The 13938-nt window shown below is 32.8% G+C and overlaps 2 protein-coding genes across 3 annotated transcripts in view; both read left to right on the top strand.

Annotated features, from left to right (window-relative positions):
- The window catches only part of LOC116026885 (bidirectional sugar transporter SWEET7-like), a 5626-nt gene extending 1357 nt beyond the window's left edge, over positions 1 to 4269 (top strand). Inside the window, exons 2-6 of the mRNA XM_031268311.1 lie at positions 431 to 467; positions 911 to 1289; positions 1768 to 1887; positions 2121 to 2282; positions 3865 to 4269. Of these exons, the coding sequence (XP_031124171.1) occupies positions 431 to 467; positions 911 to 1289; positions 1768 to 1887; positions 2121 to 2282; positions 3865 to 4269 (1103 nt within the window). The remainder of the gene's footprint in view (positions 1 to 430; positions 468 to 910; positions 1290 to 1767; positions 1888 to 2120; positions 2283 to 3864) is intronic.
- Positions 4270 to 12218: 7949 nt separating this feature from the next.
- LOC116026851 (bidirectional sugar transporter SWEET7-like) overlaps positions 12219 to 13938 on the top strand; it is a 3187-nt gene continuing 1467 nt past the window's right edge. The window contains exons 1-4 of one of the 2 annotated variants that reach the window (XM_031268271.1): positions 12219 to 12292; positions 12830 to 12866; positions 12994 to 13372; positions 13711 to 13830. In XM_031268271.1, the coding sequence (XP_031124131.1) occupies positions 12250 to 12292; positions 12830 to 12866; positions 12994 to 13372; positions 13711 to 13830 (579 nt within the window). In that variant the 5' untranslated portion in view covers positions 12219 to 12249. The remainder of the gene's footprint in view (positions 12293 to 12829; positions 12867 to 12993; positions 13373 to 13710; positions 13831 to 13938) is intronic. The other variant, XM_031268273.1, reaches the window with a different exon arrangement.

Genomic DNA, 13938 nt, shown 5'->3' with positions numbered 1-13938 from the left:
GGGGGGGGGGGGGGGGGGGGGGGGGGGGGGGGGGGGGGGGGGGGGGGGGGGGGGGGGGGGGGGGGGGGGGGGGGGGGGGTGATGGTGGCGGCAGGAGTGATTGGCTACTCCACTAATGCAAACAGAAAATGATTTCCCCAAAAAAAGTGAAGTCATTTTCTAGAAAATCACCTCTATTTTTCATTGACCACACTCCTATTTTTCATTGACTTCTATTTTTCTATTTAGCCAAACACTGAAAACTCGGAAAAAATCATTTTCCAAGTTTCCAAACATACTTTAAGGTTTGATGCTTTGGGGGCCAGAACTAAGCACATGGATGCGTTACCTAAATAGATTATGAGGGATATGTAAATATTTTCCCCACATGATAAGTAAGTATTATTTGTAATTACTAATCTCATGCAAATGTTTATTTATTCATTTTCAGGGAATCTGGCATCTTTGATCTTGAGAATCTCACCTTTGTAAGCTCCAATTTTCAATGCCAGCTTTTACTATCAAATTATTACTACATCCCCAATACTGAAGGTTTTTAGCAGTTTTTACAGGTGTGATTAAGAAAGAAAAAATAAAATGAGAGAAAAAAAATAAAACAAAACAAAATCTAAAATGAAAAAAAAATACTGCTTAACAACACGCCTAGTGGGCGCGTGTCGCTGGGCGCACAAGTTCTTTACAATGCACCGAAAGTCCGAAGCAACACAGATAAGATATCAAGTGGGGTCCACATTTCCAATCAAAATCCTATTGCAAAGACCTCAACTTTTTTCACTCTTCACCCTCTCCCTTCCACATCAACCACCTTTCCTTAAAAACTGGTCTAAAATTCACTAACGTGGATAGCCTAAGTTGTTTTAGTAAATATAATATTTTTATTTTTATTTCCTTTTTATGATGAAAATTTCAGGCCCACAATTGTGCAAATATGGAAGAAAAAATCAGTGGAGCAATACTCAGCAGCACCCTACCTTGCCACATTCCTCAATTGTGGCGTTTGGGCGTTTTATGGAACCCCCATTGTGCACCCAAATAGCCTCCCTTTGTTGACCGTTAATGGCTCAGGCGTAGCCTTTGCCATTGTCTACTTATTCGCATTTCTCTACTGCTCCGACAGAAAGAAGAGGTTTAAGGTAGCACTCATCGTCCTGGCCGAGGTTGTTTTCATGGCAACTCATGCCATTCTAGTACTCACTCTTGCCCATAATTGGAAACTTCGATCTGCCATTGTTGGTAGCACTGCAGGGGCGTGTAACATTCTGATGTACGCCTCTCCCTTGGCAATCATGGTTCATACTTTAACTTACTTTAGTTTCCATTTTCATTCTATTGCATGGTTTTTAACATCTACGAATTGTTGGGGTGGAAAAGTTTTAAACCCGCTTGCCAATTATCTCATTTTTAAAGGTGCTTACAATTCAGCAATTTTATTAGTCGTTGTGTCCGAAAGTAAATACCCTAGTTACTAAAAAACATTCTTTATTGCTCTGTTTAGCACCTCTAGCTGAAAAGTGCAGCTAGCTAGATGATGTCATTTTTGTAAATTAATTAAGATTAAAAAAATGTTAAAAAGTCAGGAGCTTATTTTGAAATGCTACTAGGAATAACTCTCTTCAAAACAAACAATTAGCCCTCAATGTTTTACTAATCATAACTTATTACTTATTTGTAATTTAAAATACGTTATAAGTTCTAAAATAAGTTCTACCAACTAGAGCGGTTTACATCTATCTATTATGTAAATTTTCATTTTCTTTTGGTGTGCAGAAATTGGTGATTACGACAAAGAGTGTAGAATACATGCCATTTTCCATTTCATTATGCTCGTTTGTGACTGGTGTTTGCTGGACTGTCTATGCGCTTCTTCCAATTGATCCATATATTCTGGTAAATATTCTTCCCCCCATTAAAATATTTTCTTTTACATTAATTAGATAATAAATGTGTCTGCTAAAACATAAAATAACTTTAAAGGTACGTATGTTTCAATAATAAATAAATTTTCGTTACTTAAAATAACTTCTCTAATAAAAAAATATAGAAGAGAGAAAAAAGAAACAACATAATAACATCTATGCAGAGAATAACAAAAAATTTACCCCAAAAAAATGTCATTTCAGGCACCAAATGGTATAGGAGCTCTAGCCGGATTGGCACAATTAGTGTTGTACACAAAATATTACAAATCTAACAAAAGTGTTGACAAGAATTCCCAGGTGGATATGGAAGTGGGCATGAGTGAGTTTGACTTATCTACCCACGCCAAGAAATCCAGCAGTGAGGCATGAAAGAAGATGTTTGATTATTTATTATATTGCTTAGAATCTTAGATGCATGACGATGTTATAACCAACATTATGTTTTACTTGTTTTATTTTGATTGATATGGAAATAAAACATTTATTTTTATTCAAATGAGCCAATACTGCATTTTACAAAAAAGTAGTGTCCCAAGAACATGAAAACAATCAATTTAAAGAATAGAAAGAACAAAAATTCAAACAAAGCAAATAGGCATCCTCATAACTTATCTAGATGTTTAACAATTCTAAGAAGTGATGATGCATGAGTTGTTCTTAGGAGGGATAGTATTCACTTTTTGCACAACTTCAACTTTGTTTAACACAACTAACTAAACGGTTAGTTAAAATTTGAAAATTAAGTACTTAAAACTTGAAAATCTATAGTAATAAGTTTAAAGTTATTAAGTCATGTGATTGAGGTAATTAGAACTGTTTGGTAAAATTAATTATTGTATAAGATGATATACTTTTTTTAAAAAAAAAAAAAAAAGAAAAGAAAAATGCAAACAAAGGAAGTAGGAAGAAAGACTAGAATTTAACCCAGTGGGGTAGCTCAAGTGGCAAATGAGCTCTCTTTGTGGGGAAGAAATTCCCACAAGTGACGATTCCCCCTGGACCAGCTCTCGTGCCTCCCGGAGCGAAGGTGGACCCCGGACCGTTAAAACGGACAGAGAGAAAAACCATGTAAATTTTAGTAAGGGGTACATATATAGTATTAATTTTTTAAAATAAGTTTAGTAAGGGGTACATATATAGTATTAATTTTTTAAAATAATAATAAGGTTATTAGTAGTAACTAATATTTAACCCAATGGGGTAGTTCAAATGGCAAGTGAACTCTCTTTGTGTGGAATAATTTCGAAAAAACTTGGGTTCAATACCTACAAGTGATAGGATGATAAGAAAAACACGGTGAATTTACCCAAAAATAGCACCACAAAAGGGAATTGTTCACCAAACACACCAAACATACATACATCATATGCCTACACCTCTCAATAGAATAGACTTTTTTTTTATTCCTTTGTTTCGAACTTCGTAAAGAACTCTATTCTATCTCTCCCTTGTTACGAACAAAAATGTGGGGCTGCGCCCCAGTTATACACTCCCTTCGTTCTACGAACCCTTGTTGATCCTGAACTTCGTTCGCGAAGGAACCGGACTTTTGACGGGCCAGCCGCGCCACTTTACCCTGAAAGGAAAATGAGCTTTGCTCCTCTGGGCGCTAGGCGCTCCCGTGATTCGCGAGAAGGAAAAATAACTCATTCTTTGTTGCATCTGGCATGAGATGATAAAGAGAGAGCTTCGTCTATCGATGAACATCGGATTGACGGGCTCCCAACCATATAAGATCCTATTTGATAAAATACCACAATACCAACACAAGGTCTACAAACTGCTTGATGCTCAGACTAAAGGAGTTTTTCTTCTTCTTTTTTTTTGGTCTAGGGCACTTGCTTGATGCTCAGACTAAAGAAGTTTTTCTTCTTTTTTTTTTTTGTTTTTTTTTTGTTTTAGGTCTAGGGATGTTTCATTCTATGAAAGCATCTTTCTTTTTCAGAATTCACAGGTCAAGAAGCATCCTGACTTGACTCTACTTTCTAAGGGTGTGTCAGGTTTGAACTCTGATGAAGACATTCCCTTGCCTACTGCTGAAATTCCACCTGACTCACCCAACTCACCTGAGAGCCCACCAGTTATTCTAGCTCAGGACAGTGAGCTTGACAATACAAAAACAATACCACCACCAGAGCCAAGGAGATCAACAAGAGTAGGAATCACACCTACCCATCTTAGTGATTATGCTTCTCAGAATGCTACTAGGAGAACATCTCCACATGACATATCTAATTTCATGTCCTATGAAAATCTATCACAAGCAAACAAAGTTTTTTCTGCAAATGTCTTGGATGCCAAAAAACCAAAGACTTACAATGAAGCCATCAAGAAAGACTGTTGGATATAATCTAGGACTATTCAAAAAATTGGAAAGCACATTCAAGCTTGTACACCGAACTCGTAATGAAAGCATCAATGATGGAACAAATCGTCCTCGGGTATGTACAAATCAATAAGTTCGTAATAGAATAAGCGGTAAAATCATCCCCATGTCGCCTATCCCGATCCAAGTCATTTGTCTTCATCCAGGTCATCTATCTCGTTTTGAGTAATCTTCTTGGATTGCCCAAGCCATCTATCTTGGTTCCGATCATCTTCTTGGTCCGAGCCGCCTATCTGAATCCGGATTGCATATCTTGGGCCCTAAGTCCTCATTCTTGGGTTGTTTCCAATATCTCCATCATATTATATATATATATATATATATATATATATATATATATAATATAGTCCACCCTTTAGTAGATCAGTTGTTATAGATCAATGGACCATGGTTCACACATCGCCTATGTGGACTATGGTCATTAAATGAAACTGTAGTAGAATTAAATTGATATTTTAGTGTTGATATAATGAAACTAGTGTGTGTGGAAAATTAAATAAATTTAAAAACAAAGCTCATTCAATAACATATATTTTCTAATGAAACTGTAATATAATTAAAATGATATTTTATTATTGCTAGAATGAAACTAATGTCTGTAAAAAAAATGAAACTAAAATTGAGTATTGCCAAATGAACTTGAAGTGTAATTAAAATAAGAGTAAATTACACTTTTGGTCCTGTGACTATTGGGGTCCTATTAATTTGAGTACGCGACTTTAAAAAGCAACAATTTAATCCCCTAACTATCGATTTTTTAACGGATTAGGTCCTGCCGGCCAAATTACCGGCCAATTTCTGCCGGAAAAATGTAATGTTGCCTAAAATGTTTTTTGTGGAGGGTAAAATGGTCATTTGAATATTACCGGCCAATTTCTATTTGGGTTCTTGATCCAAAATCCAACGGAAATGACCATTTTACCCAAATAGAAATTGGATTTTGGATCCTTTCATTTCATTACACCGGCGGCTCCTTTCATTTCCGTTGGATTTTGGATCAAGAACCCAAATAGAAATTGGCCAGTAATATTCAAATGACCATTTTACCCTCCACAAAAAACATTTTAGGCAACATTACATTTTTCCGGCAAAAATTGGCCGGTAATTTGGCCGGCAGGACCTAATCCGTTAAAAAATCGATAGTCAGGGGATTAAATTGTTGCTTTTTAAAGTCGCGTACTCAAATTAATAGGACCCCAATAGTCACAGGACCAAAAGTGTAATTTACTCTTAAAATAATAATTCAACATTACTATAATTAAACTAGTGTATGTGAAAAATGAAACTAAAAAATAGAGCTCATGCAATAATGTATATTGTCAAAATAAAATTATAGTAGAGTGGTATTGCTATAAATCATATAATGAAACTAGTCTGTGTGGAAAAATGAAACTAAAAAAATTAGAACAATATTGTCAAATAAAACTTAAGTGCAATTAGGATGATACTTACTTCGTAGTCCGCGTTACTATCTGGAACATGGTTGACATTAAAATTTGCGTTAGTAAATTTGGGGAATAATAAAAAGTAGAATAAGAATCCATTTTTTTTTGGGTAAACAAATGAGTATGAATTCCCAATTGTTCAATGAAGCATTTTGCAAGCATTGAAATTCGTAACAAATAAAGGGGCATATTTTACGAATTTTATTTCGAGAATTAGCCAAACAAAAACAAGAATTCCAATTCCTTCCCTTCAACTAACACTCCAATCCTATTTTTAAAAAAAAAAAAAAAAAAAAAAAAAAAACACTCCAACCCTCGAGTTTGGCAACGTGCTAAACTCAAATTAAATTCAATAATCTTCCTTTGATCTCAGAATTACATTCATTGGGACATTGTGTTATTCATGGGAGGGGTGAATAAATCCTTAACTGACGATGAGACATTTAGGTTAATTATTACTGGCTCCAGCTGTGAACCAAACTTGGCAATCTTATCTCCCCTTCATAATGGTGTGCTCGTACTCATACCTCCTAGGCAAATTATTGTGTGGACCATAATCTACATAATGTTGTGTGAACTATAACAAAATATATATTTTTAATATATTAAAAGTACACTATACAAAATAATGTATTTTCTGTACTCAAATAATGTACTTTCTCTAAATACAATGTACATTTTTAATATACTAAAATTATATTATTTGTATACTGAATGTATATTATTTGATTGTATGATATGTGGACCATAATGATTGCTAAATATAATGGTGGATTATCGTATATTTACATGTGATGTACTGACAACGCATGTCCACATGCATATAATATCTTTGATTTAAGGGTAGGCTAGTAGCCGCTATTTGAAAATGCGCTTTAGATTAGGCCTTCCCCAAAAGAGGGTTTTCTTGAGTTTTTTAAGACCTCAAAATTGGTGAAGGGTGTTTTAACTAATGGAAAGAGATGGTTTTGGTGTGTTTTTTTTGTCCTGCAAGCTTGGGTTCATAAGCTGACATGGTGGGCCCCACAGGTGAGAAAAGAACTGCGCCTCACTGTGCGTGAGGCGCATTTCTCGCGCCCAGGTGGGCGCGTGTAGTCTGGGCGCGTAAATTACATTTTTTATATATATTTTTCATTTTGTTTTGTTTTTTTCGTTTATTTTTTTCCTCCACCACATTTTCTCTTTACTAATCACACCTACAAAAACTTCTCAAAAATTACACCCAAGTTTAACTATTGAGGAGGGCCTTAAACCTGTCTCGTGACCCTAGCTGACAACTGACAAAGGATAATAATGAGATAAATATCTTAAGTTGCATATAATTGATTGACTCAAACCAAAAATACAGATAGACAACTAACACTAACAAGGAGTCAACTTGAAATCTTATAATTACCAAACCAAGTGTCTGACCAACTAGGTTGGCATTTCCTCCGCACACAATTTTATAATATCTTTCTCATGCAAACCGATTATGGTTTAAATTTTTAGTTAGAAATAATTTTTATCAATCATTTTAAAAGCATTGCGCAATTAATGTATTTTACTTAAATCATATAGTCGCAACTTATCAATTTTAAAAGCATTTGACTTTAGATTAAAGATTAAAATAATCGAATAACCTCTCAAATAACCGCAAATTATACTGTGGACTATGGTCATGACTGATACTGCAGTTGTGTTAAACTGATACTGCAGTTGTGTTGAAAGGAAACTGCAGTTGCGCGGAACAGAGGTCGGTCATCTGTTCAACACAACTGCAGTATCTGTTCAACACAATTGCAGTATCAGTTCAACACAACTATACTTTCAGACGGATGAAACGGCCTCTATTCCGCGCAACTGTAGTTCCCTTTCAACACAACTATAGTATCAGTTCAACACAACTGCAGTATCCGTTTAACACAACTGCAGTACCAGCCATGATCCATGATCCATAATGCATTGTGGACCATGGTCTACAGTATAACAACTGCTCAAATAACAGGACTAAAATCGAGCATTTGAAATAATTAGGGACCAAAATAACAATTCACTAAATAAAAAATAAAAAAAAGTAATATTTAATTTAGTATTACAAAATAAAATTTATACATATAGAAATCACATAAAAGTGATATTAAAAATAAAAGAGTTAATTAAATTTTAAAACTATAAGAAATTGCTGAAAAGTTAGGCTAGAAAGGGAGACATTGAAAATTAAATGAGCTAATGGATAGTATAATAATGAGACGTCTAAAGAAAAATTGAGCTAACGAGTAATAAATTAAGACATTAATGGGATAAATTATGGTAATTCAACTAGAAGCTAAACCTTTGCTAACTGCGCACAAAGAGCCCCTCAAAGGTCGTTCCTACATTGCCGCTGGTAAGACTCGATCCTTGGTCTTTCTTCTCAAATTTCACTCATGTGATCAACTGAGCTGTCAATGTTGGTATATAGGAAGCATTATTGGCTGTTTTGGTACTTGAAAGCACTGTATTAATTTTAGTTTATACCTAGATATGGTAATTTAATTTTACTTGATTTTGATCGAGAAAGAAAACTTTTAAATAAAGATCCACTTCTATGGGATGTTCAATGCTGGCTATTCGATTTAGAGTTCAGCTACAAATTTGAAGAATTGGAAAGCTCCTAGAAGCAATTCAAACACTCATCAAACAACAATAAACTCCGTTCTATTAAACACATTTGTAGAGAAAGTATATTTCATATAAAAATCAAATCGCTTACTATTGATATATTGCTCAAATTTTTATTAATATTGTCGGATCATTGGCTTGTCATTAAACAAAAAATTATAATTTGTAGTGAAAATACAACTTTATTCTTTTATATTTCCGTAATAATTAACACATTTTAATGACGAAATGCTAGACTTAATCATCCCATTAAATCTCTGCTAAACAAAAAGATGGTAAAACTTGTCAATTTTTTATTCTTAAATCCTCACATTATTCATAGATGGCATAATATTGGAATTGTTTGCTTATGAGTTGGTTCCCAATGTCCATTACTAAATGGGTAATAATCTATGGAGAAGCAAATTGCACACAAACAAATGAGGGAATGGATCCAATTCAACATCCTATACAGCCATATTCTCCGTCAAATTAAACATTATAGATTATGTGGTGTTGTTAGGTATGAGTATAATTTTCTTTCACTAAATTGACACAAATTTTACGATAACTTGAAGTTCAAGTAAAATCAAACTGTAAAATGGGCACTCGATTGATATTTAATTAGATTAATCTCATTTTGTGAAAATATGAAATACAAATAATTTTATTGCAATATGGAAAAAGAAATGGAAATTCATTTGGGCTTGTTTGGTTATCGGCGGTTAGCGGTTAGCAGTTAATGGTAGCAGATTGTGTTAGCGGTTATCAAATGGCGGATTGTATTAGCGAGTTTGACCAGCAGAATGTATTAGCGGTTTGTAAAAAGATGTTTGGTAAAATTAGCTGTTTAGATTAGCGGTTAACATGTAAATTAAAATGACCAAAAAGGTATACATATAATACTACTCCATAATAATAATAATAATAATAATAATAATAATAATAATAATATTAATTAATAAACCAAAAAAGAAAAAGAAACAAAAAAAAACAGTAAAAAGATGTTCGTAAGCTTTTAAAAAAAGGGCCTTGAGCACTTTGGAGCAAACCGCTGCTCCAAACCGCTGTTAACCAAACTCCTTCTTTAGCGGTTTGACTCGGTCAAACCGCTAAAGTTGGTCAAATCCGCCAAAATTTGGCGGATCCGTTGTTAACCAAACACACCTTTAAGTAAAGTTGTAGATTCAAGTGTTATTAATAAGAGCGGAAAGAGTACTCCATTTCTATTTTTTTTTTTTAGTACTATTGACTCTGTAACAATGTAGTATCTATTCATAGATACTTTATCAACCTACTGAAGTACAAAGAGTCAACAGTTGCCTCCACTGAGACTCGAATCCAAGTGAGAGTGTAAATAGGGTGCCACTAGACCACAAGATCTTTGGTTGCCTTCTATTTATCATTCATTCTTTTTTAAAAAAATAAAAATAAAAATTATCCATTCTTATTTTCCTTCATTTTTGTCTTTAAAAATATATATATTTTTTAAAAAGGCTAAAAATATATTACTCCGTATTATTTTAAAAATATATCATTATTTTATTTATTTTAATTTTGTCAACGGCGGCAACATTAAGCTTATATAATCTTAATAGATGAGCATTCAGACTATTACTGCTCAAGATCAGAGTTAGGCATTAGAAATTAATAACAGCCGCCATTGTCATTATAGGCAAATTATTGTGTGGACCGCGGACCACGGAGATGTAGTTGTGTGGACTACGGTCTAAAACGATATCATTGAATTTTATGAGTTAGAATAATATACATTATGAGTTAAAATAATGTACTTTATATGTTAAAATAATGTACATTATACTTTAGAATAATATATATTATGTTTTAGAATAATGTACATTATGAGTTATAAAAACGTATGTTGCAGTGGGTCGCGTGAAAAAATAAAATAAAATTACACGAATACGACATCATTTTTTAACAGTAGTTCATACAGCTGTGTGGACCATGTTTCACGCAAATACGCAATAACTATTGCTCATTATTTTTATTTTTTTTGGGAAGTCCACGAAGTGTTCTGGGTCTTTTTCCGTCCGTTTAACGGTCCAAAGAGTTGAAAATGTGAGTGATTTAATTAAAAATGAATTCAAATTTCTCAAAGTTAATTAATTATTTTATTTATGAAGTCCCTAATTGCTAAATTTATTGCGATTAACTACAATTCAATTGTCTTTAATCGTAATTCCAGATGATACCTAGCTAAATACTATAAAAACAAATTACTTATTGTGCAATTCATTGTAATATAAATAGTCAAGTTATATACCTCTATTGTATAATTTGTTAGGAATGACTATAAAGATAGGTTTTGGTGATGATTAGTATTTTGTACATTCAATATAATTAGAATCCAAATGATATATAACATATATTAATTAGAAATTCTATAAAGGTAAAAATAGGACTTAGTTAAGTTAGTCATAAGAGTAACAAAATATAAGACCTCATTTGAAAAAATCTTACCGCAAAAGAGCTAACAAGAAGAATGAATATAGAGCTCAAAATAGAAGATATCATAATCTCATAAAAGCTCACTTTCGATCGGAAGAACTTATATATATCAATAGAATGAAAAGAATCAATAGATGTTTCAACATTAGAATTTTAAGAACCAACAGATCTTTCATCCATAAAGCTGAAAGAACCAATAAACTATTCATTAGTAAAACTTAAAGGCTCTACTACTAAAAGGCACTGACAAAATAAGGGCTCAATAAAACCAAGAAGCTAGCAGAAGAGTTTATAGTTTCAAAAGAAAAGGAGATTTAAAAGAATTTACTCAGGAGTTGTGGGGTTCTTGAAGTTGTTTACAGAAAAAAAAATCCTGAGTAACTTTTTACTCATCAATTGGAGAGACAAAGCAAACCAGTACAGATTCCAGAAGTAGTTTGATGAGATGAAGATATCTGGAATCCTCCCAGCTATTGGATGAAATTACTATGACATAATTTTATTCTTGATTATAATTATCTACAAAAATACTCATATTTACTATATATAGCTTTTATTACAAGTTGAAATATTCATTTTGATTATATTGAAAATAATCATTTTTATTTTATATTATTTAACTTTGATATTTAAAATTTGTACCAAGTATTTACTAAAGTAAAATTAAATTCTTCAACTAACCTCTAATTAGACACCTTAACTCCATTTTTATGCAATTTAACCAATAATTTTTAAAATTTATACAATTAAAATTTGTACAATTAGATCAATTTGTAGGTAAAGGCAAGATAATAATAGCAGGTAATTTTTAAAAGAAAATTTTAAAAGAAAATAAAAAATTGAAGAGTTGGCTCCTCTGTTGATGGAGGAGCCAACAATCTTTTCCGTCCAGTTGGCTCCTCTCTTGGCAACTACTGTATGCTATCTATTCGAGAGAACCTGGGTTCAATTCCCACAAGTGGCGATTCCCCCTAAGCCAGCTCCTGTGCCTCTCGGAGCGAACGTGAGTGAACTCCGGACCATTAAACAGATAGAGAGAAAGACCATGTAAATTTACAAAAAATAAAAATAAAAATCTAATGTGTATCCTTGTAACGTATTGTACTACGCCCTAAACCTATGCCCCACCTTTTGAGTCAGACCAACAAAAATTTTCTTCCATTCATATTGCATACCTCTCTCAAGAATTATATATTTGTTTTCTTTATATTTTTTGGGTCCATTCACTACATATATAGAGTTCATAATCTCTATTTATTATCTCATCCTCCTTGCCTCCTTCCATTTAATTAGTCAATTTGTTATAAATATTTATCACCTCTATAAATCTCCCTTGGCTCTGTTTATTACTGTATTCTCTTTAATTTGTTTTGAACACATTATATTGTCATTCTAAATTCTAATCATGTTCTCCATGAACACTACCCGTACAATTGTGGGCATAATTGGTTAGTACAGTGCTTCAATTCTTTAATTTGAATATCATTCTCTCTCTGGATATATATTCAGAATATATTCTTTCGTATATGTTGATTTAACTGACTATTTTTTTTTCACGAAATTTTATAGTAAAAAACTCTACTAGTTGTAATACGTTTATTTAAACAAAATGCTACTTATCTTGTTCCGAATATTTTTGTATTCAATTTTCTATAAAATTTATAATGTTATTATTACTCCAAATTATTATTTTGTTTTGGAGATAACTTACTCTTGAATATTACAAAATATGATGCTTACTTTGATTTACGAGAAAACATGTAACTGTTATCTAAAAGTACATTTTGAGTTAAAACAGTCTAATTTATCCATAGTTTAGTGCTCGAACAAAAAAAAAAGTCAATAAACAATCCAATGGGAAGTCGAATTTGAAACCTTGGTAACTACCTGACAAAGTTATAGCATTTATGCATTACCTAATTAGATTATGATAAGTAAATATTTGTTATTACTAGTCTCATGCAAATGTTTATTTATTCATTCAGGGAACCTTGCATCTGTGTTCTTGAGAATCTCACCTTTGTAAGCTCCATTTTTCAATGCTATCTTTTAGTATCAAATTATTATGTTGTTGTTGTACTGTAGTAGTAAATATAATATTTTTATTTTATTTTCCTTTTCATATATAAATATATGATGGAAATTTCAGGCCCACAATTGTGCAAATATGGAAGAAAAAATCAGTGGAGCAATACTCAGCGGCACCCTACCTTGCCACATTCCTCAACTGTGGCCTTTGGGTGTTTTATGGAACCCCCATTGTGCACCCAAATAGCCTCCTTTTGTTGACAGTTAATGGGTTAGGTGTAGTCATTACCATTGTCTACTTATTCGTGTTTCTCTACTGCTCCGACAGAAACAACAGGTTTAAGGTAGCTCTCATCGTCCTGGCCGAGGTTGTTTTCATGGCGGCTCATGCCATTCTAGTCCTCACTCTTGCCCATAATTGGAAACTTCGATCTGCCATTGTTGGTAGCACTGCAGGGGTTTGTAACATTCTGGTGTACGCCTCTCCCTTGGCAATCATGGTTCATACCTTAACTGACTTTACTTTCCATTTTCATTCTATTGCATGGTTTTTAACATCTACGAATTGTTGGGGATGGAAAAATCTTAAATTTGCAGGTTCTTAAAGGTGATTACAATTCAGCAATTCAATTAATTGTGTCCGAAAGTGAATACCCTAGTTAAAAAGCCAGGAACTTATTTAAAATGCTATTAGGAATAACGTTTCAAAATAAACAATTAGCTCTTCACGTTCTACCAAACAGAACTTATAACTTAAAATATGGTATAAGTTTTAAAATAAGTTCTATCAAACACAACGGTGGACATCTATCTATTATGTAAATTTTTTGGTGTGCAGAAATTGGTGATTACCACAAAGAGTGTAGAATACATGCCATTTTCCATTTCATTATGCTCGTTTGTGACTGGTGTTTGCTGGACTGTCTATGCCTTTCTTCCAATTGACCCATATATTCTGGTGACTGTTCTTCCCATTCAAATATATATATATATATATATATATATATATATATATATATATATATATATATATATATATATATATATATATATATATATATATATA

This window comes from Ipomoea triloba, chromosome 8 (assembly GCF_003576645.1).
Source record: "Ipomoea triloba cultivar NCNSP0323 chromosome 8, ASM357664v1".
Classification (NCBI taxonomy): Eukaryota; Viridiplantae; Streptophyta; class Magnoliopsida; order Solanales; family Convolvulaceae; genus Ipomoea; species Ipomoea triloba.
Note: the sequence above shows the minus strand (reverse complement) of the source record. Positions and strands in the feature narration are given on the sequence as shown.